Source organism: Genypterus blacodes, unplaced genomic scaffold (assembly GCF_046128005.1).
Source record: "Genypterus blacodes isolate CSIRO-AG114 ecotype Tasmania unplaced genomic scaffold, CSIRO-AGI_Gbla_v1 ptg000122l_1, whole genome shotgun sequence".
Lineage (NCBI taxonomy): Eukaryota > Metazoa > Chordata > Actinopteri > Ophidiiformes > Ophidiidae > Genypterus > Genypterus blacodes.
In genome coordinates this window covers 565,024-587,043 of record NW_027466925.1, presented here as the reverse complement: position 1 = coordinate 587,043, position 22,020 = coordinate 565,024, and the positions used below count along the sequence as shown (strand labels likewise).

Genomic DNA, 22,020 nt, shown 5'->3' with positions numbered 1-22,020 from the left:
ACAATAAAGAACACCCCACATTTCCGCTAATATTCTTAACACAATGTATTGCTCCAAAAGTAATTTTCTTCTAAACACAAGTAAATACATGGGCATTCATGGTTAAATTCAATTCATGGGTAACACAAAAACACACACTATATACACCATGTCGAAACATCAGTTGACACATTGGGAAACATTTATTCACTTCAAACACATAAAGTATAGGTAATTTTCATTTCATACAGAGAATTCAGGCTAAAATAATGCCAATATATAATCTAACAAAACATTACCTGTATATATACACAAGCATAAAGGACGGAAGCAATTATATTGCCAATGGAAATTTAATACACACATGAAAATTGTATACACATATTAAACAAAGAATATTTGACCTATATGTAGGACTTATATATGATTTTTGATTGAGGAAGTATAAACAGATTGACTTACTTCATGGCCTGGTTAAAATAACACGGGTAGTTTTTAAGTAATCTACACATATTTACAAAAAGACCTCAAGACAAAAAAAAAAATTACTGGATTGTGCAAAAATAAAAAAAGCAAACATCTATATAAAAATATGTCTCTACATCAGTCTAATAAAAATAAAAAAAAGTGTGTAGCTACGTGGTGGAAAACAGGTTTTGTTGCTTCATTACCTTTCTTCACATGCGACCTCACCAATACAGAAGATTAAAATGTGCAGTGAAGTTGTGTGTCCACAAAACCACCATAGCAGTACAAAGTCTGCCCAGTAGAGGGCGTGAGCAAACAAGGAGAATCCTAAATCAATACGTTTAAAAGTGTTAAACCATCACCTTTCGATCACCTATAGGAACAGGTGAACTTTTTATCTTGTCCACCCCTCTTTATAAACCAGGGTCTCCAATGTGTGGTTGTCTTTCAGCCACATGAGCCATTGTGCCGTGAGTTTTCTGAAACATTAAAATTACCTTTTTAAAAAACAGTTTCCCACTTTACCCAGCAGAGGGCGATGTTGACCAGCATAACGATGGCTAAATGTGTTCAGAAGGTTCCGATTGCATCCTGCAGCTCCTCTCTGACGGCGTTGAGCTCCACGATGCTGTCGTTGAGCACAGAGGCCACCTCCTTTATCTGAAACACCACCTGTTTCTTGCAGCCTTTCTTCAGCTCGCGTGAGTCCTTGATGAAGAACTTGTCCATACCTTTGAAGAGTCCCTGGACTGAGGCCACGGCATCATCCACAATGTCCTTAGCTCGCATTACGGGAGAGTCGACCATGCTGATCATCTGCACGGCCCTGCGGACCTCCCAGTCCTCGGAGTAATGTTGTGTGCCAGACCTAAGGAAGGGATGCCCTCGGAGTTTGTACACGCCATGGTTGACGAAGTGGAGAACCTTGGCGATGTCCAGTAAATGACCCTCATATTCCTGCAGGACCACCTCCACCTACGGGGATGCAGGGAGAAGCGGAGAAAGGGAACAAACCGCGAATCATCACCTCTTCCAAATAGGAGAATGAAATGTGGGCAGCGATGTTTGGGGTGCAAGGGGTCATCTACGTCAACCCAACCTACCTTCTTACGATCATGCATGTTGTTGACATTATCTGAAATGGCCGCTGAGGCTGAAGTGATTCCACCAGCTGTTGCCATGCCCACACCGACGACAGTAAGTAACAGGGAGGTCCCAAATGTCAGTGGCGCCAACGCAAGACCAGCAATGGCCGTCACACCGCCCACGGCGGTGGTGGTGCCGCCGGTGATGCCGGCGATCTTGGCCTTATGGTGAAAGGTGCTGATGTCATCAGCAATGGCGTGCAGTGTTATGACAGAGTGCCAGAGGACCTCAGCTCGCTCTGTGAAGATCTTATTGAAGACACGCAGGCCGCACTGAACCTTGTCCGCCAAGATGGTGAAAGACCTGGAGACACAGGCAGCATGAAGCCAGCAAATGGTCCCCCCAAAAAAATCCACACATGGAGCAAATATTGATTTTATGAATTATCTGCGTAAGCTGACATACTTGGACTCATCCTCTTTCAAGTCTTTCTCCTCATCGTCTGATGGCACCTCGTCCCACTCTGTAACACAGTAACGTGCTGGTTATGGTCACGTTAAAGAGAGAAGTCTACGTGCTTCATTTGTGTTACTAAACCATAACTTAGAGTGTGTGCGTTCTCCCACGCTTGACTCACGCTCCACAGTGTTCCACCACTCCATCAAACTGTCCGTGTCCTGCCACAAGAGAGGGTTATGTCAGTGCAGCACAAGTGAACGCATCACAACTAAACACAACAGAGGTGTGGTGGCGGAGAAGTGGAATTTAAACAAACCCACCCCTTCCTCTTCCTCTTCCAACATAACGGCTGCGGCAAGTTCGTCCTTCTGAGCAGCCAGCCACTCCGCCTGGATGGGGGAGGAAGGTGAAGGGATGCAATGTGACCCACAAACACTCATTACCTTAAAAACTCCTGGCTCTTTAAATACTCATTACTCAATACTCAATCATCTTAACCGTGTCCTTCGCCTGCACCGATCTGTTCCTTTGATCTGCTTGTTGCAGGCTTGTATGTGAGCTATGTGGCCGAACACGTTTTAGTCCCATGTTAAAGGAATGTTCAAACCAGGCCCGTCACATCACAACATTGGAAAACAACAAAGACCAAAGAACCCATCTTGTGAGTATAACAACAGTGAAGTGAAAGATGCGTGTACAGGAACATACTGCACCTGCGCTGCCTCTGACATGTAGTAGTCACTGGAGGTCGCCCCTGGTGGATCTTCATACGCCTTGTGCGCCAGTTTGTCCTGGAGGGACGTAAACTGTTACATTCCGACTGTGACACGAACTCAGTCAACACATCCTCGCGTCACCTCGCAGACTCACCTGGGCTTCGTGCGTTTTGAGGCCATTGAGTTTCGGCGGCTTCTTCTGTTGAACAGGAGAAAGGGCTTGAGAATTACGTAAATATACTGTATGTTTGTAACAGCCAGAAGTTATAATCTCTTTGAAAAACCAAGACTATTCACTGATGTACTGCAAGGCAAAGCCGTTTCAGAGAGCTTTTTGTTACGGTCAGGCGCACACACATTTACTCTTTGATCTGGAATGAACGTTAGATCACACATGTAACAACACACATACCGGCATGCAATGATCCATCTCGTTCTGCTCTTCATCGTCCAACTCCTCTGCTGAACAGCTGCTTTTCTTCCAACCTGCGTCATCGAACATGTCATCCTAAACCAAAACACACATTAGTGAAAACCCCAAATAATGGACGTCGTTTTCCCCAAACGTTGGGCAGAATCGTGCGTTCACCTTGGAAGTGCGACGGCCAACGTGCTGCAGCTTCAGCTTCGTCGGTTTCTTCTATTGGACGGAAAGAAGAAGAGAAATCTTAGGTAGAAAATCGCAGAACGAAACAAATGCCGAGAAAACTTGAAAGGATTGAAGGAAGAGGAAGTTACAGGTTTGCAGTCGTCCATTCCACAGGAGCCTTCGTCTCCCGTTAATCCCGCAGAGGTTTTGCGAGCTCCGTGTGAGGGCTCGTCATTCACAGGAGCAGCCTGAGTGATGACAAAAACAGCAATCATATGGATACAATGCAGGATGGTTACTTCATACGCTTTGATACGATCATAACATTTAGGCAGCAGAAGGATACCTTGGTGTACGACTGAAGAGTGTATCCTGTATGTGCCTCCTCATCCTCAAACGCATCGTCCTTAACAGGGGAAATGAGGGATAACTCAGGAAATCGATTTTGCATTTAAAAGTGACTCCACCGTCTCCAAAATCCACACCTACCTGTAACTTCTTACGAGGCAAGTATTCATTGGTGTCAAGCTCTTCGTCAAGAGCTTTCTCCTGGAAAATAAGATTGTAAGAAATATGGAAATAAGACATCTTTCTGTGCCGCCACGTCCTCGCCGATGTAAGCAAATGTCTGTACCTTGGAGCCTTTGTGCGTCGCCTGTCCGTGCTTCCGGGGATCCTTGTCACGCTGTGGGAGAGAGGGAAGGTCTTAGCGTCTGACAAATACACTCAAAACGTGTCACACCTGCTTTACCTTGGCTACCGTGATGGCAAACCCTCTGTGTGGCACAAACTTGACTTTCAGCGTCTTCTTCTTCTTCTTCTTCTGGAGAGAGAAAACAGTTTAGTTTTACATGTGGTGATGACCTGAGGATAAGGCTAGTTCGCATTTCATGTCGAAAATACGTACGCCGAGGCTGTCTGTGTCTTCATGTGTGGCATCCTCGCAAGAAGAGATGCTGCCCGACGTTGCGCCCTGTCAAAAGTGAAACGTCGGTTGTGTAGAGAATTCATGGCAGTACCAGCGGACAGATTGAAGGTATGTTACCTCGTGCCATCGCCGTGCGCCAGCTCCTTCCTCGTGGATGTCATCTTCCTGTCGTGGCACCAAGCAGAAATACTCAGATATTCCATTACCTTATCTCAAACAGTTGGAAATGGACTGAGATAACGTTCAACGCTACAGTTGAAAGCGATATCCACCTTTGATCGCCGAGGTAGATGTCCCTCTGTGCGCTTCGTCTCCGAGGCAGAGGTGGACGCTCGCCGCAGCATGTTGGTGACTTTGGCCTTCAGAGGTTTCTTCTGATGACAAAAGAGTACATTAGTGGAACTTCACTGCTAAATACAAGATTGAAGAAAATTAGATGACAAGATTGAAATACACGTACAGCTTTGACGTCCATTCCGTACTGATCTTCATCTTCGTTCTCTCCCGTCTCTGGATAATAATCCTGAAAAACAGGAACGTCCTTTTACTTTGGTGCTTCGGAGTGAGAACTGAAGAAAACAAAACCACAGCTGAGATCATGAGAAAACATCATAAGATCACACCAAGGAAGGCTAATGACAGAGTTGCGTACTCGCTTGCGCGCTTTAGAACAACCTGGAGGATTAAGCATTGGGGGGCGATGTCGGGCTGAGCGCCAAATTGTTACCTGTGACGGTGTACGAAGCATAGGCAATGTCTTACTCCTCTCTTCCTTCAGATCATCAAGATCCTTAAAAGAACCCAAACACATATGCACAATAACTGCATTCAGGACAAATACTGTATATAAGCACACAATCAAAGCAGTCAGTCGATTACTTTATATGCTTTATTCACCTTTGAACTTCTTGACAGAGTGGAGAAGCTGAACTTTCTGTCCTTTTTCTGTAAGAAATGTGTGCACATCTTAAATATATTGATGAATTCTTGATGGGTGAATGATGACGGCGTGCGCACTCCACCTTAATCATAGCTTTGTCCTGACCCTTTTCTGGTCCTCCATCAGAGTCCACCTTTGTGCAGAAAAGGTTGAGGTTATCGCTTTGCTGCTTGCGAACAAACGGCGGCGATGGCGCAAACGAGCCGACTTACTTACCATTAAGGATTCACGCCGGAGTCTCAGTTTGCCGGACTTGAGGAGGACAAAATCAAATGAGAACAAGATGGCGTTTGTGCACAGTTGAGTATGACAAGAGGATGTAAGTGAAAATGTGAGTTTGTCTTCTTACTGGTTTGAAGTCTGCGCTGAGTTGTGGACTGTCTTCAGGCCAATCCTCCACACACCTTTCCTGTTTGGGGTATTACAGCAAAATATATATCCAACGTACATATTTGTACTTTGCCAGCAGCAGTGGTCTACGAGTGGAGGCTACAGTCGTTCAGTCAGTCTCTTTGGGTCAGATTGCCTTGGATAATCATGATCTTTATGCTGCGTTTACCCAGCATTTCAATTTATGCACAGCAAGGGTCAGAATCTAACGGGCAGACAGCTGTGAAATTTACTACCCACATTCATGCTCTCCAGAGAGTGAACCTTTTCAATCAGTGTGATCTGTTGTTGCGCCACATTTAGATCAAAATGTCCAGCTTTGAATGAATAAGCACATCATGAAGCTCACAGCTCCACCATCAGGATACAATTTGTGCACATTTCTATCTCATAAGACACAGATGTTCTCAGTGTAATGAGCAGTTTTAGGGGCTGGATATCTGACTTTATGTATTTGATTTAATTCCTGGTAAATCTGCCCTTCATCATCTTTTTCCCACAGGAGAATTTTCCAAACGGACATTTATTTTATTATTCATTACCCGCACTGACCTGTCCAGTGAGCAGGATGTCATCCAAGACGACAAAGTCTTCAGCTTCCACTTTTGCGAGGTCCTGTCACATGAATACAATATGTTCTTGAGTGTATTGTTATGCACGCTAACTGGACCGGTTCATTAGGTCAGACATCAACGGAAAGCTCACCTTGTTCTTTTTGCGAGCAACTGGCTTTGGGAGTGGCTTGGGGGGCAATACCGGAGGAGTAACTGGTTCACTTGGCTCAGATTCAGTCTAAACAGAGTCCAAAAAGAGACTTGGATGATAATTAACATCAAATACAGGCGCAGCAAAGGTGCAGTAGGTAAGCTCGAATAGGAGGTAAACATCAACTTCAGTCCAACTTGTACCTTCACAGGGTTTGGAGGCCTGGGTGGCTTTACTCTCCGGCCAGTACGAATCCGAGGTAGCGGCTTTGGGGGACGTTTGAAGTGCTGAACCTGAAAATATGATTCAACTTCTATCAGATTGTGTATGATACCTAAAAGACATAAATGCCTTCAAAACAGAGTACACAATGACTGGCTGCTGTATTTGGTATTAAATATGACGAATTATAAGTTTACAAAGAGAGGATTTACAGCAGGTTTGTTGCACTGCATTAGTTTGTTGAGGTTTCATACATGATAAGTTGTGTCGTTATAAGAAAAGAACAGATGGAAAGAGAAAATGGAGTGTCTGAGAGTGTTTGTTTGTTACATACAGCTGAATCTTCATCCGGGCTCGGGCTGGGTGGTGAGGCCTGCACCCCGGCCAGGCTGAAGGGAGTCGGCTGCAGAATTCTGTGCTGGGTTCCCTGAGGAGTGGTGAGCAAAAACGCGTGGGAATGCTCGTTGGAAGCAGCTGCTGGAGGAGATTCTACCGGCTTTGTCGTGAAGAGATCTGTTGAAGTGCCAGCTGCAGAGGACGGCAGCATTCCTGGCGTGCTTTTCAGCGAGTGTGGGGGCGGTGCTGTGGCTTTGTTGGAGGGGGTCTCAAAAATGTCATTGCCATTTGAGTGAAAAGCTTGGAAGATGTCCGGAGTGCCATTTGAAACGTCTTGGAAAGGGTCAAACTGTTTCGAAGCAGTAGGGCCAAATATGTCATCCACGCCCTGATGGTTTGGGAATGAATCACTTAGGCTTGGGAAGGGGTCGACTGGTTTTGAGGACAAAGGTGAAAATATGTCCAGGTCGTCCTCCAAGGCGACCTTTTCCTTTGTGACGGAGCGTTGGAACAGATCACTTTCACTAACATTGACTCGATTTTCAGCTGGAACTGCCTGAAACAAAGTCACTTCCTTATTTGTGACTGACAATAATTCATGCTCTTCCATAGAGTGTCTGGACTGGGATTGAGAAGTGTCCTCATTTGGAGATTTGAACTGATACAGAAGATTAGTGGAGGATCTGTCTTCCTTAACCTGATTCCTCTTCTCATTAGTTGCATGGAAGAGGTCCTTGTCTTTGTCTTTAAACAAGTTGGAGTTGCTTGTCTTCGAGGTTTCAAAGGGGTCCTTAAAAGCATCTGGTGTGTTTAGGGTGACACTGTGAAAATGAAAACCATGGGTCGGTGTGTTTTGGGACAGCTCTGAGGCCTGGAAGCTGTGGTTACTGGTCTGGAAGAAGTCCTTCTGGGGTTGTGACAATTCAGCCCTGTTTTGCGAAGTCTGAATTTCCGGTTTGGGGTCCAGAGGTGAACTTTGGAACTGCGGCGGAGCCGCAAAGATGGTCGCCACGTTTAGTTCTGCTGAAGTTCTCCCCCATTTGTCCTCTGTGTAAGGGCTTTTACTGCTGGACTCCTGATGGCAGAGGAACAGTCGATAACGACGACATGAAAAATTAAATACTGAGCTTTGGTCTTGAAAACAAGCTGTGATTCCTTGTACTTACTATGTCGTGTGAATAAAACAGGTTCCTTCTGGCTGAGGCTCCATTCTGGAAAAGGAAAAGAGACAAAAGGAAGAAGTGTAAGGTTTCAATTGGACGTGTGAGAATTTCCTCAAGGACTCTGCAGACAGACATACCTGAGGACTTAAAGCCGATGACTCCTGAGCTCCATTCTGAAACGGCGAGACAAGACAGAAGGTTTAAACTGTCACCAATGAAGAATGTTTTATTTATAGAACATGTCGGAATGTCTTTTTTTACGCCAACTCACGCCTATGTTCTGGAGAGTTCTACTTTACTCTGGTCATAAGTCACAAAGCATAAAAGGGACTGGGTGTGGACAAACCCTGGAGATGATTCAAACCATTCTGAAGGATTTGTGTTGTTGAAATGTCAAGAGTAGCAGCAGCCAAAAGGAAAAGGTACATCTTTGCCATTTCAACTTACTCTCTATTTTTTTCTCTTTTTCATTTGAAAAGGGGGCATAGAACTGAAGGTTTACACCCAAAGCTCCTGAAACGCACTGGAAGCTGTGGAGAACGGGAATCAGGCCTCTTGGTACCTGATGGTCGTCCAAGCCCTCTTTCTTTGAGCAACATATTCCAGTGAGGTTTTGCCTTCCAACACACTCACACACCCACCCATCCCTAACCTGCTTGCTTTGAGGCTCATTTGCAGACGACCCACTGGAGTCAGAGGTGGAAGAGACGAGCGTCTGAGAGAGAACACACAAACCATGAGGAAACCGTTTACAGATGGATAAACGATACGTTCACCTTCTCACTTTCACCAAACCGGGCACATGAAAGAATGCCGGGGGGAAAGGAAGGACACCTTTATAATACAACTCTATTGGTGTGTGTGTGTATGTGTGTGTGTGCACATACCTTGTACTGGCTGTGGAAAGGACTTTGAGAAACCCTCCTTAACATTTTTTGTAGATTCTCAATACTCTGCACGGAAAGACACACAATCACACGTTGTACACTTTACTCATCTCCTTTAAACATAATGGAACCGCGAAGAGTCTGAAATCCACGTTACTCTGATAAATGGGTTCTTTAAGGGCAATAGTGAGACATTTTGTCACAAATCAACAGAACTGGTGGGTGTTGGTCTAGAAAACAGACACAAAATGAAACATGGTCGTATTTCTGCATTTAATTATACACAGATGAGTCAGATACTTTTTCTCTACTTAAGTATTTACATTTGTTGAAGCACTATTATTATTCCTTGACATGACCCTGATGACAGAACTCACTTGTTTCTTTACATTAGTGAACATGATTTTAGATTAGTTTTAGATTAGCTTTAGATTAGATTTAGCTATACTGACTATTTTACGTTTATATTTGTAACTTGACTATTTCCCACTGCACACAAGGTTGTGAGAAATGAGTGAATCTCCCTTCAATTTCCTGAGGTTGCTTCCATTGATTCTGGCCTTTTTAAAGGGATTTTTGGCAGCTTGGGATCGATTGGGAAACTGTCAAAGCCCATTGCACTATACAGAGAAACACCGCTTGACCGCGATTTCCCATTCAAAACACGAGATGAGCTCCACAGTGCTTATAGTTTAATGCAACGATGTAAATGCCTGCAATGAAGTCTATAAGTCTTCCTACAGCTCGGTGGTTGAGGATGCATTGCTCAGCATCAAGGACAGGATGACAGTGCAAAAAAGCAAACATTCATAGAAGCTGCTGACACTAAGTTTGTCCAGTTTATCCACTTTATAAAAACATGTCTTCAGTGTGTGTGGGTGTGTGTGTGTGTGTGTGTATGTGTTTGTGTGTGATGGGTGGTTGTTCCACATGCCAGCGATTGTAGTTTAGATTGTTCCTAATATATGGGGCTGAAATGTGTTTAAAACCGCAGCAGACAGGACCACTGCATTCATTTCCCATTTACACACACATTTACACACACACACACACACACACACACACACACACACACACACACACACACACACACACACACTCTTACCTTTCTTCTCTCCCCAAATTGATTTTCTGCTGCTACACTCTGTCCACCTTTGCCCTCCACCCCTTGATTCTGTTGAAATATTAGAAAAAAATAGACACAAACAATAGGACCCAGTATGGATTTTTAATTTAAGTGACATGAATGAATGTTAACCTGCGTCGACCACACGTGCAACTTTAGGGATTTTTAACTTAAATGACCTATTTAGAGACTTACCGCACTTGTTGCGTCTCTTTTTGTTGCGTCTCCCTTCATGATAAATCCACAGCAGGAGATATATTCCAAAATAAATCCAAATTATTAGTCCAAATAATTCCCGCTTTAAAGATTAGTCCACTAATTACACTACGCTTTACTTCACCTTAAATCTCGTCAGTGCTCGACTGTTTGACAGGATACACCTTCGGAAACCATCTCACGGTTGGACGCACCTGTGTCACTTCAGTCATTACGACTACACAGACTTCCGCTCTTGTTTTCCAAAGTAAAAGGCAGGTTCGAGGTTACAAACTGTCAGGCTTGCATAACCCTCTGCTGTGATTACAAAGGAAATCGAGCCGTTAAAATGTACATAGTCATGCTCGCACCGTCTTATCGCTAACGTTTGACTGTCAAATATAAATACTTACACCATTACATGACTATGATTAAAATACTGTCCCAAAATAAAGATTAACACTTCATATGTAAATTATTACAAAATATTAACAAATAACAAAGATCTTAATCTGTGTGAATCAATGAGCATAATTTTTAAAAGGCACCCATAAATAACCCGTAAACATCTATGTAGAAATGATCACATTGGCATTTACTTCTGTACAGTAGTAGTAGTAGTCTCTCTATACTTCTGACTTGAGGCCTTAACTGTAAGCCCTGTGAAAACATTATTCAAACATACTCTTATTCTGAAGGTGAAATCAAGTTATGTCTGTTTGGGTAATGACACAAACACACGCGTACACATTTCACCCAGTTGCCTTAATCTCAATGCAAACCGACCGGTTCCCCTCGTCCAGCAGCTCAGTGTGATCCAAGTTTGTGCTGAAGAGCTGTTTGGAGCTCACAGAGGATTAAAATAAATAATGAATTATTCACTGTAGGATTAACAACAATAGCACACAGCAGTCCGTGGATGTGACAGAATGAGCTGTAGGTGAACATTTAGACTGGGGGAATATCCTAGTAATAAAAAAGAATTCTATTATATTTTCAGAAAAGCTTGAATTTGCTTCATTTATTTACAAAATCATAAAAGATGAGTGAACAACAACACCAACAATGTTGCAAAAGGTCACACAAACACCTTTCGGTGCAACGAAATGATTTGACCAAATTGTACAGTACTATCTTCTTATCAACAAAAGTAAAAGTGTCATACCAATGTTCACCAGGAGATGAAGTAGTTTCACAGTTGATTCTTTTAATTGCTGAGTGAGACAGCTTTGCTTGATAGGTCATGCTTAACAATCATTTCAGTATCATGACAGTGGTTATGGATTTGTATACCAATCACAACAATATATCATGGATACTTCTTATCTTATTTTGTCTTTTATTATTTGGAGAGTGTGTGTCTGTGTATACATCAAAACAGCAATCGCCATTCCTGCAGTCACCTCCAAACTTGCCACAAACATTGTTCAGGGGTCTGGCATTTGCACTGGGTGCTTTACATTTCATTTACATAAAATCAGCAGTTTAAGTTTGTTTACATACATTACGAAATTATAGAAGTGGAAGACTACTGTCTACTGTTTCAATATTTAAGACACCAAATGTGGACCTCAGCCTTTGCCAGAAAATAAAGCAAAACCTGATAATGTATCCACTTGATTTATAAGTGGAGTGGTTAGTATATTGTTATCAGTCTTTATACCGTTTATTCATTAGTTGTCTCTGGCTATACTGGGCACATACTACACAATGACAGTGACTTTTCTTTCTTTCCGTTTTTATCTGAGCTACAATTTCTGTCAGTTTATTCATTGTTAACTATCAGGTTAGTTTTGTAAAACCATACAAAACATTTTGTTTTTGTGTGGACACAGCTGTGGCAGGGAGTCTGGAAATAAAGAGAGACACGCAGATATAGGGAAGTTGTTGAAGAAGATAAGGTCATTCAGAACTCAACCAGAGAATCACACTTTTAGGAAGGTTTAACACTTTATATTGTCAATAGCACCAAACAGTAGAACAGGGGTTCTTGCGTTGTCAGGCATACAACACCAGCAGTGTTTCAGTGCAGTTCAAATCTTGTTTCTGCTCATCTTCTCCAACATTCTGAATAACTTCAGTCTCTCCCAAGAATGGATTCTTAAGTGGAGCTTCAGGTTTACATTTTTGGTTAAGTTTTTACCACAAACTGAACAACTAAATGGCCTCTCTCCTCGCTTTGCGTTGATCCTTTCCCAAATTCTGAACTATGGATTCTGCACAGTGTGGATTTTCATATGGAGTTTCATGTTTCCAATTTTGTTGAAGTTTTTGCCACAGACCGAACAACTAAAGGGCTTTTCTCCTGTGTGGATCCTCATGTGAACTTTCAGATCTCCATTTTGGTAGAAGTGTTTACTACAAACTGAGCAACTAAATGGCTTCTCCCCAGAGTGGAATCTCATGTGGAGCTTCAGTTTTCCCTTTTCAGTGAAGGTTTTACCACAAACTGAACAACTAAATGGTTTCTCCCCAGTGTGTATTCTCATGTGGAGCTTCATGGTACCATTTCTATTGAAGGTTTTGCCACAAGCCAAACAACTAAATGGTTTATCTCCTGTGTGGACTCTCATGTGGACCTTCAGATCTCCACTTTGATAAAAGTGTCTACCACAAACTGAGCAACTAAATGGCTTCTCCCCAGTGTGGATTCTCATGTGGATCCTCAACATACCATTGTGAGCGAAGGTTTTATCACAAACTGAGCACCTACATGGTTTCTCCCCAGTGTGTGTTCTCATGTGGAGCTTCAAATATCCATTTTGAGTAAAGTTTTTACCACAAACTGAGCAAATAAAGAGCTTCTCTCTTGTGTGGATTATCATATGAGGTTTCAGATGTCCACTTTGACTGAATTTCTTACCACAGACAGGGCAACTAAATGGTTTCTCCCCAGTATGAATTCTCATGTGGGACTTCAGTTTTCCACTTTTGATAAAGTTTTTCCCACAAACTGAGCAACTAAATGGCTTCTCTCCTGTGTGGAATCTCATGTGTACCTTCAGATCTCCATTTTGAGTGAAGGTTTTCCCACAAACTGAGCACCTAAAAGGTTTCTCCCCAGTGTGGATTCTCATGTGGACCTTTAGCTTTCCATTTTTAACAAAGGTTTTACTACAAACTGAACAACTAAATGGTTTCTCCCCTGTGTGGATTCTCATGTGGACCTTCAGATCTCCACTTCGAGAGAAGTTTTTACCACAAACTGAGCAACTAAATGGCTTCTCCCCAGTGTGGATTCTCATGTGGCCTTTCAACTTTCCATTTGCAGTAAAGGTTTTACCACAAACTGAGCAACTAAATGGCTTCTCCCCAGTGTGGACTCTCATATGGACCTTCAGTGTTCCATTTGCAGTGAAAGTTTTACCACAAACTGAGCAACTAAATATTTTTTCCCGAGTGTGGCTTCTCATATGGAGCGGCAGTTCTCCATTCTGAGTTGAGCTGCTGGATGGAGGCCCCGCCTCTGTGTTCTCATCACTTTCTCTGTCATTCATTTTAGTGTCACTCGTCAAAGACTTCTTCAGACGATGAATCTGCTCTCCCTCCTGACTGATCCCGAGTGCCTGTTCCTCTTTAATAAGTGGGTACTTCAGCACCTCCAGATTCAGACTGGGGCTCCACTTTTGCTGCACGAAGGCCAGCTGGATGTCTGGGGGCAATGCTAAAACACACACAATGGAAAGACATGAGGTCACATTTTCTCATGTCTGTAGAGGGAAAATAGTTGAGGTCACAGTTCAGCATGGGATCAATGGTACATATTACATTACGGTCATTTGGCAAACGCTTTTATCCAAAGCGACTTACATTACACCCTTCGCGGAGCAATTGAGGTTTCGGTGCCTTGCTCAGGGGCACCTCGTCAGGGGCTCGAACCGGCGACCCTCTGGTTCCCAAGCGGAAGCACTACCCACTGAGCCACTGCCTCCCGTATATGGGGACAAGGTTTTAATTTCATATCAGGAACACTCGAGTTTTCAAAATTCCAAAGTTTTTACTTTGATATTGATCAATTGATCATTGTATTCACAGTACCATAAAAAAATTAAAGCAACTTACAATTAATGGCCATAAGGTGTTAATAATAATAAGGATAATTATAGATGCAGATTAAATGCACCATCACCAGATTTACAGCTGATCATTGGTCATGTTAAGATAAGATAAAGATAAGATAAAAGTCTATTTTCCAGAGAGAAATTACTGTGCAACAGTTGAAGTACAGTGCAGAATGAAACTAGAACGAGAAATCACCTAAACTAGTGCAATAAAGTAAACGTGCAAGAATGCATGCAAGATAATAAGTACACACAATAAGGGGTACTAAGTACATACAATAGGTGAACAGTACATGACAGTACATGACAGTACAAATACATAAGGAGGACAAGGGTACAAAGTGCAAAATGTGCATCTGGCTGGGAGGTATGAGTAATTTATATAACTACTGCATACACATGTGTATATATGATATACAGCAACGTGTTGTGCGATTTACTATAAAGTGACAGTAGACAGTTTCTTTTTTTTGGGGGCCTCAGATCCCTATGTCCCCACTGTCCTTCCCTGACCGGCGGTAGATTTATTATAAAGTCCGATGCCCACAGGGAGGAAGGATTTCCTGTGGCGTACCAAGCCAGTGTCTGATGAGCTGAGATTTCTAAAGGTTTTATAATGGGGAATGACTGATGTGTTCTTTTCAGGACCAACACCAATTAGTGGGGTCAAAAAGGACAATCGATATTTGGAGCGGACACACATTTGCTGTGTAAATTAAATTGTAGTGTCAGAATTTACAATAACACAACCCCCAACACAAAATGCCTTGAAACATACGTTTAATTACCTTTACAACATAGAACATTTCAGAATTATATTTTGAAAAAGGGTTGCAGGTATCTTCTAGCAGCATTTCTTAGAAACTGAACTGAAATCAATATTGATATAAATTGATATATAGATATAAATATATGCAGTAAATACAAATACAATAAAAACAAAAAAGCTCATTTAAGCTGCCATAAAAATGTCAAAAAAAAAAAAAAAAAAAAAAGCTTTTGAGATTGTGTTATTTAGAAATAGCACGGACGATTATGGGGCAAAACATATATTTTGAGCCAAAAAGAGAACTTGTAATTGTAAGAACATGTTATAACTAGGAGGTTGTCAGTGAACATGGTTTGATTGCTAAACTCTTCTTTTATAATACATGAAAATGTCAATAAAACATATATGAAATCAAGTTCTTTTTTTAATTTGTATTGAAAACCCAATTTTTCAAACTCGTAGCATTTCTGAGGATGCCAAGATTGTGAACCTGTTGTTTGCATTTAAAATGTTATCGTACGTATAAATTAACCGTACCTCTTCATTAAAAAAATAGCTAAATATGAAAAGTGAACAAACCTATTTTGTGTAAGCGAACTTCAGGGTTGAGAGCGTCGAATAGTCGATTTCGTAGTCTGTCATTCTCCTGCTGTGACTGGGACACTTCATCCTCTAAGGCTCTTATCTCTGGTAGTAGCTCTTCGGCAGACATTTTCACACAAAGACGTAAACTTCCCTCTTCATAAACCCGAATACAAGGCTAGTAGCTATCAGCTTAGCTTCAGTGGAAGTTAGCTTAGCTCCAACAGGCTACCGAGGGATGAGAGGTGTCCAAAGATAAGCAGCACGGTCCAATGACACACATGTATGATGAACTTGTAATAGATGGACTGGTATCAGCTCCCCTGACCCGCCATGTATTGTTTCAGTCTATGTTTATGTCAACATAGTGACCTATGCTAACTTAAGTAAAAAGTTATCGAAGCTTCGAGCAGCAGCAACTCGGAAGTGTCTCTTTCCTTCTTCTTCTCTTTATCTGTATTACCGCCACCTACTGGACAGGAGTGTGAGAGTCCAGCATTCCATTCTTCTACTAAATCGATAACTTATGCTGTAGAGAAATGTGTCTTTATCATTTTTTTTATTGATGATTTAAACTTTTCGATATAAAGAATACATCACACTCAATATATTGTCAATTGAGAACATCAGTGATGAAAATCAGATTGGCAGACCTTTTATCCGTTGTTGTGAAGGCTAAAAGTTCCATAATCAGAGTAATGTGACACAGTGTGTCGCAAACCAACAATTAAGCTATGTTAGGCCTTCAAAGAGATGTATAATTGAATATCTTCGTGTAGCAGTGATGGGCGATACTTTTAAATTGGCTTATTATCTGGCTAAGGACAAGCATATACATAGTAAACCGAAAATAGACCAAGGACTGAGAAAAGAAAACACAAAAACCCTCGACCTAACCCACAAAACATTCATCCAGATATCTTTAAGAGGAGAAGTGTCATTTCATTTGATTGCAACCAGCGACATTGTCATTTATCCAACAAGAGGACTTGATCCAAGGAGCTGATCTAGTATTAATCAGGGTTACTTAATCCAGCGTTGAAAGGAAGTGTCCATTAAAAGATTGCACCAAGGAATCGACATCATGTGAAGCCTGTGAATGCGCTGCAGGTGAACATTTAAACTGAGGAAATCTCCGTGAATAAAAAAGATTTTTATTATATTTCCAGAAAAGCCTGAATTTGCAACATTCATATTAATAGACCGTAAAACAAGAGTAAACAACAACACAATCAACTCTGCAAAAGGTCACTCAACAAATAAGCTCATTCAAGGCAGGAATTATTTATTTGAAACAGGTTCAGTTTACAAAAGTAACAGAAGTTACTGTCAATATTTCTGCAAATCAAAGTTTGATTCCTTCGTCTAATCTTGTTCATAGCACTGACGTATTATGAGTGTCTGAGTATAATAGAAACCAAGATGAACATCAAGATTACATTGTTCTGTTTGTGTTTTTTCATCATTTGTTTTACAAGTCACAACAATGCATCATGCATTTTTTTTTACTTACTCATCACGAGGAAGATTATGTCATAAAATCAGCAAAATCAGGAAAGATGAGGCACACAGCAACATGTATACTGTCATGTCATGTTTTACAACCACAAAACATCACAATGCATATTTTCTATTCTACATATGATAGTCAAATTTCCAACTTGTGAATCAAGTATTGAAGTTGCGTAATGTTTTCATTGCTGTGTATCTGGAAACCTTTAGTCAAAACACCATGACAGGACACCTGCATGTCCTCTGCTACCAGTAAATCACGTGTTTTCCAAGCCAGGCGGTTTGGAAAACACCACAGACACGGGGAGTTTTTCTCTCTGATAACCAGGAAGTTTGCCAAGGGTTATTTTCTCTACTCCCAGTGATCATGTGATAGTCTTAATTTCAGTAGAGGTGAAAAGAACAAATACACATATACATAGCCTAAATACAGGTTTAAAATACTGCTTTAAAGTGACTTTGCAGATCAAGACTTTAAATTCAGCTTAAGGTAATGAAATGTTGTCATTGCAAGTTAAAACCTTGTATATCAGAACTTCTTTTAGCGTCATCTCACACTGTGTGTAGACATTTTAAGAGTCTAAGAAGGGGAAATGGGTCTTGAGAACTTACAGCAATGCTCATTTGTTGGTTTGGCAAAACGTCTTTGTTTCAGAGAACTGCCAGAGTTTCAAAGAATGAAAGAAGGAAAGTTCCCTTATGGGCAGCGCCAGGATAGGTGTGGACAAACCTCTGAAAGCGAAACAAAAACAAACAGACATGATAAAGGGATCAGATGGTCTGTGGGGCAAAGATTGGCTCAGTTGTGGCAAAGGAACGTTGAGGAATCTTAATACGATGTAAGTATTCAGCTACTAACTTTATACATTCAAAAACATCTTATGAATTCACTCGAATAATTGTGTCAGGTTGGTATATATAACTTTTATACTGTACAAGTGCTGCTGCAAATTTGGAGACATTTTTATAATAATTAAAGGTTGTTGATGTAATCTATGTATTATTCACCATATTTAATATGGAATTAGTTTTTCTCAATCTAAAGTGATTTTTGCAGTTACAGATTTTATTTTACCTTTTCTTTGCCACTTAAGAGCTGCACTGCAAAAAACCTTTTACAACATTTTTTTGTGTTTGGTTGTAGAGAAGAAACCATGAGAGAAGAAAATATATATATATTTTTACAATCTAAAAAAAAATGATTCATTATGTTCCTGATTTTTTATTTGATCCTGGACAATTATGTCAAATGTACAAAAAAATATTAGAACACAAATCTTTATATTAAAGATAGCAAAGACCAAATAGGAGAAAATTCCAAAAAGATTGTAGTACGTGTTATGAAAGGTAACATTGCTCTCAAGAAATATAATAAACAAATCTGTTTCAACAGGATTTGACGTTTTCCCACATAATGGATGAAACCATCACCCATAACGAAGAGCTTCTCCTCAAAAAACTAGAAGGGCTGGTTAAAAACCTTGGATGGAAACCAGAAGATGTCATTGACTTGTTCTCTGCCCTTCTGACGCGATTCTCGACGACAAACAACATAGCACAAAGACACACATGGATGCTAACAATGCTGCACAACGTGGAGATGAATTACGTCACTCCCGGCTGGACTTGTCAAACACGAAAGACTGTTCTGCAGCTGATCCGTGACCAAACTGTGACGGATAAAAGCCTTGTGCAACATTTAGGCGATGATTCAGAGAAGACTTTGGAAGGAATTCTACAAGAAATCTCGGAACAAAAGTTAAATCAAATTGATCCGATCACTCTGAAGGAGGTGGAAAAGATTGTATTATCAGTTGAGGAGAAGTTTCCTTCATCCAGTGGAGAATCACAGCTTAATGGCTTGGCTAAATACTTGTTCAAAGTCTGTTGGGCAGTGCAAACAACAAAGCACTATAAACCACGGCTGACACAAATGGTGAGCTGGTGTCTCATGGCTCTTTCCAGCTCCGGCCGACTCATTCAGGTCGGCACTGGAGAGGGGAAGTCGTGTATTGTGGCAATGTTTGCAGCATTCCGAGCTATGAAAGGAGAAAATGTAGACATCATGTCCAGTTCGACAGTTCTGGCAGAGAGAGATATGTTGGACTGGAAAAAGTTTTATAAAACTTTAGAAATCAGTGTAAGCTGTAACGCCAACAAACACGACAACAATGATTTAAAAAAGTGTTACAGGAGTACGGTTGTCTATGGTACTGTTGAAAGCTTTGCAGGGGATTGGCTAAGGCACAACTTTAAAAGGATGGACACATTTGGTCAGAGGAAATTCCAATGTGCAATTGTAGATGAAGTGGACTCGTTGATGCTGGACAAAGGCCTTAATGTGGTCTACATGAGCAGTAACATGCCGGCTTTGCAACACCTCAGCCCCCTCTTGGCACTGATATGGGCCACTGTGAATCAGCAGACAGAGTTCGGCTCTACTAGTGAAGATGCTGTGGTGCTGGCTGTAGAAGTGGAGGTAAGACGGCTTCTGCTTTTCACACCATCTGGACTACAACAACATGAAAACATATGCTACCTGCCTGGTTTCCTTAGAGATCTGGTCAATGCCAAACTTACGGTTTGGATAGAAAATGCATTGCGGGCACAAACAATGACAGCAGGACATGAATATGTCATCGAGAGACACGGACTTGTGCCTGTGGATTACAGCTGCACAGGTGTCGTTGAGAACTTCATGGAATGGTCAGACGGACTACATCAGTTTCTACAGATGAAACATGGGATCAAACTGAGCAACATGGACGCCATCACGAACTACATGTCCAATGTTGGTTTGCTTCAAATGTACGAGGATCAGATCTACGGGATGTCTGGCACTCTTGGCAAACAAACAGAGACTGAGACATTGCAGAACATCTATACGGGCATCAAGATATGTCAGATACCTGCATTCAAACGTAGAAAGCTGTTTGAGATTGAGGGCGTGATTGCATATGACGAGGAAGAATGGATGAAGACGATCTGCAGTGTCGTCACTGAACAAATCAATCCGAGTGTTTACAGAGATAAAAGAGCTGTGCTGGTGATTTGTGAGACGATCAATCGAGCAGACGCCATCTACAAAGCTTTGGGAGATGAAGCCCCCAACAAAAGGCTTTACATTAACAACAACATGGACAATTCTTCCATCTTTACGGAGAAACTTCAGGCCGGGCAAGTTATTATTGCGACAAACCTTGCAGGTCGTGGAACAGACCTTCAGGTTTCTGACCAAGTGAAAATTGCAGGAGGTTTGTTTGTAGTTCAGACCTTCCTGCCCACGAACACGCGTGTGGAGGAGCAAGCCTTTGGACGCACAGCTCGACAGGGATTTCCTGGGTGTGCTCAGCTCATTGTCTGCTCCAGTCATCTGGCAGAGGTAACACAATTAGTTTTTGCTCTAAGGGCACTTACAGCAGTCATACCATCTTACATCAGAAATAAAGAAGTAAAACTTTTTGTGATGCAATATAGATTGTTTCAGCAAAGCCAAGAGGAAGAAGTCTTCAAAGCTATGGCTTTAACATTATCAGGTATACTGACAGAAACCTCTGACTCAGAGATGAAGCTAGCTAAAAGGGTCAGAGATGATGCTGTGACAAAAAGACTGGCAAGCTACTTGCAGAGTGACATTCCAAAGATAAAAAAGAAGCAGAGCTCTTCAGTCATTATCTGTCAATCATAGATCAGCTGTACAAAAGCAGCAACAACACACCAGACGATTCCGTATTGTCAGCGCTAAATGAAACCTGGGGTATGTGGCTACTGGTGACCGTCAATAAGAAGGATTCAGCTGGGGACTTAAAAAGGAGACTGGATGCAGACATGGAGCGAGCCATGCAGAAACTTAGAAGCAGAGAATCTCCCTATGCTAACCTCCACCACTACACAGAGTTTGGGAATGACCTGCGCAAAAATGGACAACTTGGAGAGAGCGTGGAGATGTACACTAAAGCCATAGAGGCAGACCCCTGCTGGGCTGCAATGGCATATTACAATCGTGCTTTTGCATCTTTAGCTCAACAAGACAGACGTCAAGATCGAAATACTATCAGTCAAGCATTGGCAGATTTGAAAAAAGCTGAAATGTCAGTTGATTTCTACTGTGAGCAAGTAGAAATCACTCAGGCATGCGTCACTCAGGCATGCATCGCACAGCAACGCAAAGCACCATGCAGCGACTTACATAGATTTAACATGGGTATGCAAGTCAAGTACAGAGGATGGAGGCTTTTGAAGACGAACATAAATGAAGCCATTAGAAAACTAGAGCGGGCCCAAAACATGGGTGGGAATGTGAAAGTAGAAATGGAGCTTGGCCTTTTCCTCTTTCCACTAGTGGATCTCCTCTTTGTCTTAACCCTTCCCAGCCAGTCAGGGCCTGGGGTGCTCTCCAAAGACATGCTGAAGATGAAGGAGCTCATCAACCATCCCACCTGCGACACTTTAGGGGAAATTGAGGGGTTTAAATCTCTGGGGTTGACACATATTTATACATTAGACACACTGTTCTCTTTTGGTGGTATTTTCTCTAAGATATTTAACTAGACGGCTAGTTAACTAGTCATCCATGTGTTCTGGGTGTTTGGTGAAATGGACGATCTGATACATACAGTAACCTAACGTTGTTGGGTAGGAATGATGTACTCCAAAAACTGTCAGGAACCTAAATAATGCATCCACAAACCTGAACGGGAACAGCATCAACTGGATTACCAACTGCAAGTGATTGAGTGGAATGAATCACTGAACCCCTCTGTATATAACAAAGTATATATTTTGTGATGGAATGTAGTCAGTTGTGAATGAATGTTGCTTACCAAATTGCTGGATGAACATTAGGGTTCAACAATATTTTAAAGTACTAAAGTTAATACCTTCAAGGACAATGTATACAAATTTTG

At 41.7% G+C, this 22,020-nt stretch overlaps 3 protein-coding genes across 8 annotated transcripts; 1 reads left to right on the top strand and 2 right to left on the bottom strand.

The window, feature by feature from the left end:
- Positions 1 to 159: 159 nt before the first annotated feature.
- Positions 160 to 10,422, bottom strand: LOC143010295 (uncharacterized). Of its 6 annotated transcripts, none has more exons than XM_076162561.1 (33): positions 10,190 to 10,422; positions 9,974 to 10,042; positions 8,869 to 8,934; positions 8,634 to 8,696; positions 8,119 to 8,154; positions 7,985 to 8,029; positions 6,817 to 7,893; positions 6,464 to 6,553; positions 6,261 to 6,347; positions 6,108 to 6,170; positions 5,515 to 5,574; positions 5,382 to 5,417; positions 5,248 to 5,298; positions 5,123 to 5,170; positions 4,953 to 5,015; positions 4,686 to 4,748; positions 4,498 to 4,599; positions 4,343 to 4,390; positions 4,205 to 4,270; positions 4,049 to 4,120; positions 3,932 to 3,982; positions 3,787 to 3,846; positions 3,644 to 3,703; positions 3,447 to 3,545; positions 3,298 to 3,348; positions 3,121 to 3,216; positions 2,863 to 2,904; positions 2,706 to 2,783; positions 2,313 to 2,381; positions 2,171 to 2,210; positions 1,999 to 2,056; positions 1,551 to 1,896; positions 160 to 1,422 (listed from the first exon to the last, which is right to left on the bottom strand). In XM_076162561.1, exons 1-33 carry the CDS (start codon positions 10,226 to 10,228, stop codon positions 1,018 to 1,020), a joined length of 3,699 nt encoding a protein of 1,232 aa, XP_076018676.1. In that variant the 5' UTR covers positions 10,229 to 10,422; the 3' UTR covers positions 160 to 1,017. The 6 variants fall into 6 exon arrangements, with proteins under 6 accessions (XP_076018676.1, XP_076018675.1, XP_076018673.1 ...); XM_076162560.1 differs by having other exon boundaries at positions 2,863 to 2,907; positions 4,498 to 4,596; XM_076162558.1 differs by having other exon boundaries at positions 2,863 to 2,907; positions 10,190 to 10,421.
- LOC143010298 (protein translocase subunit SecA-like) lies at positions 8,208 to 21,019 on the top strand. The gene is made up of 3 exons (XM_076162568.1): positions 8,208 to 8,403; positions 17,769 to 17,952; positions 18,507 to 21,019. Exon 3 carries the CDS (start codon positions 18,528 to 18,530, stop codon positions 20,799 to 20,801), a length of 2,274 nt encoding a protein of 757 aa, XP_076018683.1. The 5' UTR covers positions 8,208 to 8,403; positions 17,769 to 17,952; positions 18,507 to 18,527; the 3' UTR covers positions 20,802 to 21,019.
- Positions 12,314 to 16,039, bottom strand: LOC143010302 (uncharacterized). The gene is made up of 2 exons (XM_076162573.1): positions 15,599 to 16,039; positions 12,314 to 13,853 (listed from the first exon to the last, which is right to left on the bottom strand). Exons 1-2 carry the CDS (start codon positions 15,729 to 15,731, stop codon positions 12,397 to 12,399), a joined length of 1,590 nt encoding a protein of 529 aa, XP_076018688.1. The 5' UTR covers positions 15,732 to 16,039; the 3' UTR covers positions 12,314 to 12,396.
- Positions 21,020 to 22,020: the final 1,001 nt, after the last annotated feature.

Excerpts from the sequence above, each read along its gene's own strand:
- LOC143010298 (XM_076162568.1), top strand. The coding sequence starts at position 18,528 with ATGGATGAAACCATCACCCATAACGAAGAGCTTCTCCTCAAAAAACTA.
- LOC143010295 (XM_076162558.1), bottom strand. The coding sequence starts at position 10,228 with ATGAAGGGAGACGCAACAAAAAGAGACGCAACAAGTGCG. Across the intron at positions 5,418-5,514 it reads TCAGCGCAGACTTCAAACCA|TCCGGCAAACTGAGACTCCG; the intron begins GTAAGAAGACAA and ends GTCCTCCTCAAG. Across the intron at positions 2,784-2,862 it reads TCAAAACGCACGAAGCCCAG|GACAAACTGGCGCACAAGGC; the intron begins GTGAGTCTGCGA and ends ACGTCCCTCCAG.
- LOC143010302 (XM_076162573.1), bottom strand. The coding sequence starts at position 15,731 with ATGTCTGCCGAAGAGCTACTACCAGAGATAAGAGCCTTAGAGGATGAA. Across the intron at positions 13,854-15,598 it reads AGTTCGCTTACACAAAATAG|CATTGCCCCCAGACATCCAG; the intron begins GTTTGTTCACTT and ends TGTGTGTTTTAG.